This window comes from Penaeus monodon, chromosome 34, assembly GCF_015228065.2.
Source record: "Penaeus monodon isolate SGIC_2016 chromosome 34, NSTDA_Pmon_1, whole genome shotgun sequence".
NCBI lineage: Eukaryota > Metazoa > Arthropoda > Malacostraca > Decapoda > Penaeidae > Penaeus > Penaeus monodon.
The window spans coordinates 9378776-9379421 of NC_051419.1; the positions used below are offsets into that span (position 1 = coordinate 9378776).

At 44.7% G+C, this 646-nt stretch overlaps 1 protein-coding gene across 1 annotated transcript in view; it reads left to right on the plus strand.

Annotated features, from left to right (window-relative positions):
- LOC119594576 (alpha-amylase-like) overlaps positions 1-646 on the plus strand; it is a gene marked incomplete at its 5' end in the record, with an annotated part of 14643 nt that overhangs the window by 11285 nt on the left and 2712 nt on the right. Inside the window, 2 exon segments of the mRNA XM_037943611.1 lie at positions 206-386; positions 642-646. The exon segment at positions 642-646 is cut by the window's right edge and continues 54 nt beyond it. Coding sequence (XP_037799539.1) covers positions 206-386; positions 642-646 — 186 coding nt within the window.

A 646-nucleotide genomic window follows, 5' to 3' on the forward strand; every position in this document is an offset into this window, starting at 1 on the left:
GGTGATGAATAGTTTACGAAGATTATTCGTCCCTGGTCTTCCTATGAAAAGCTTACTTTGACTGGATCTGAAAATATTTTTAAAAAATCACGAAATACATAGCACACTTTTTGTCGTATATCAACATGATAGAACCGGTATCTGAAACGATAAGCTTTATATCCTCTCACATATTTATTGAATTGATGACTTTTCTCCACACCAGACCTTCCAGACAGGCATGCCGGCAGGTACGTACCAAGACGTCGTGTCCTGCCAAGAAGTGACGGTGAACGGCGACGGGTCAGTACACATCTCCATCACTAACGAAGAGGAACCAGTCTTCGCCATCTGTGTCGGATGCGATTGCTCCGAGCCGCCTGTCGTCACCGCCACGCCCGGCCCTGGTGAGATTGCCGCTACTCTTAGAGACTTCGGAGCTGCTGCTAATATTGCTAAGACACGTAGAGATGATAAAGTCTTTTTAATGAGAGAAAGCGTAAGAGATACAAAAACAAGAGCAAAAAATGGAGAAGACGAACAAAGAGAGAGAAAAAAAGGGGTAAAACAGACATAGCGCCTGCAATACGAAAACAAAGACCCTTATAACTCGAAAACCTCGACACACCTTCAAGACCTTTTCCCTCCCCGTCTCCCAACAGACCAG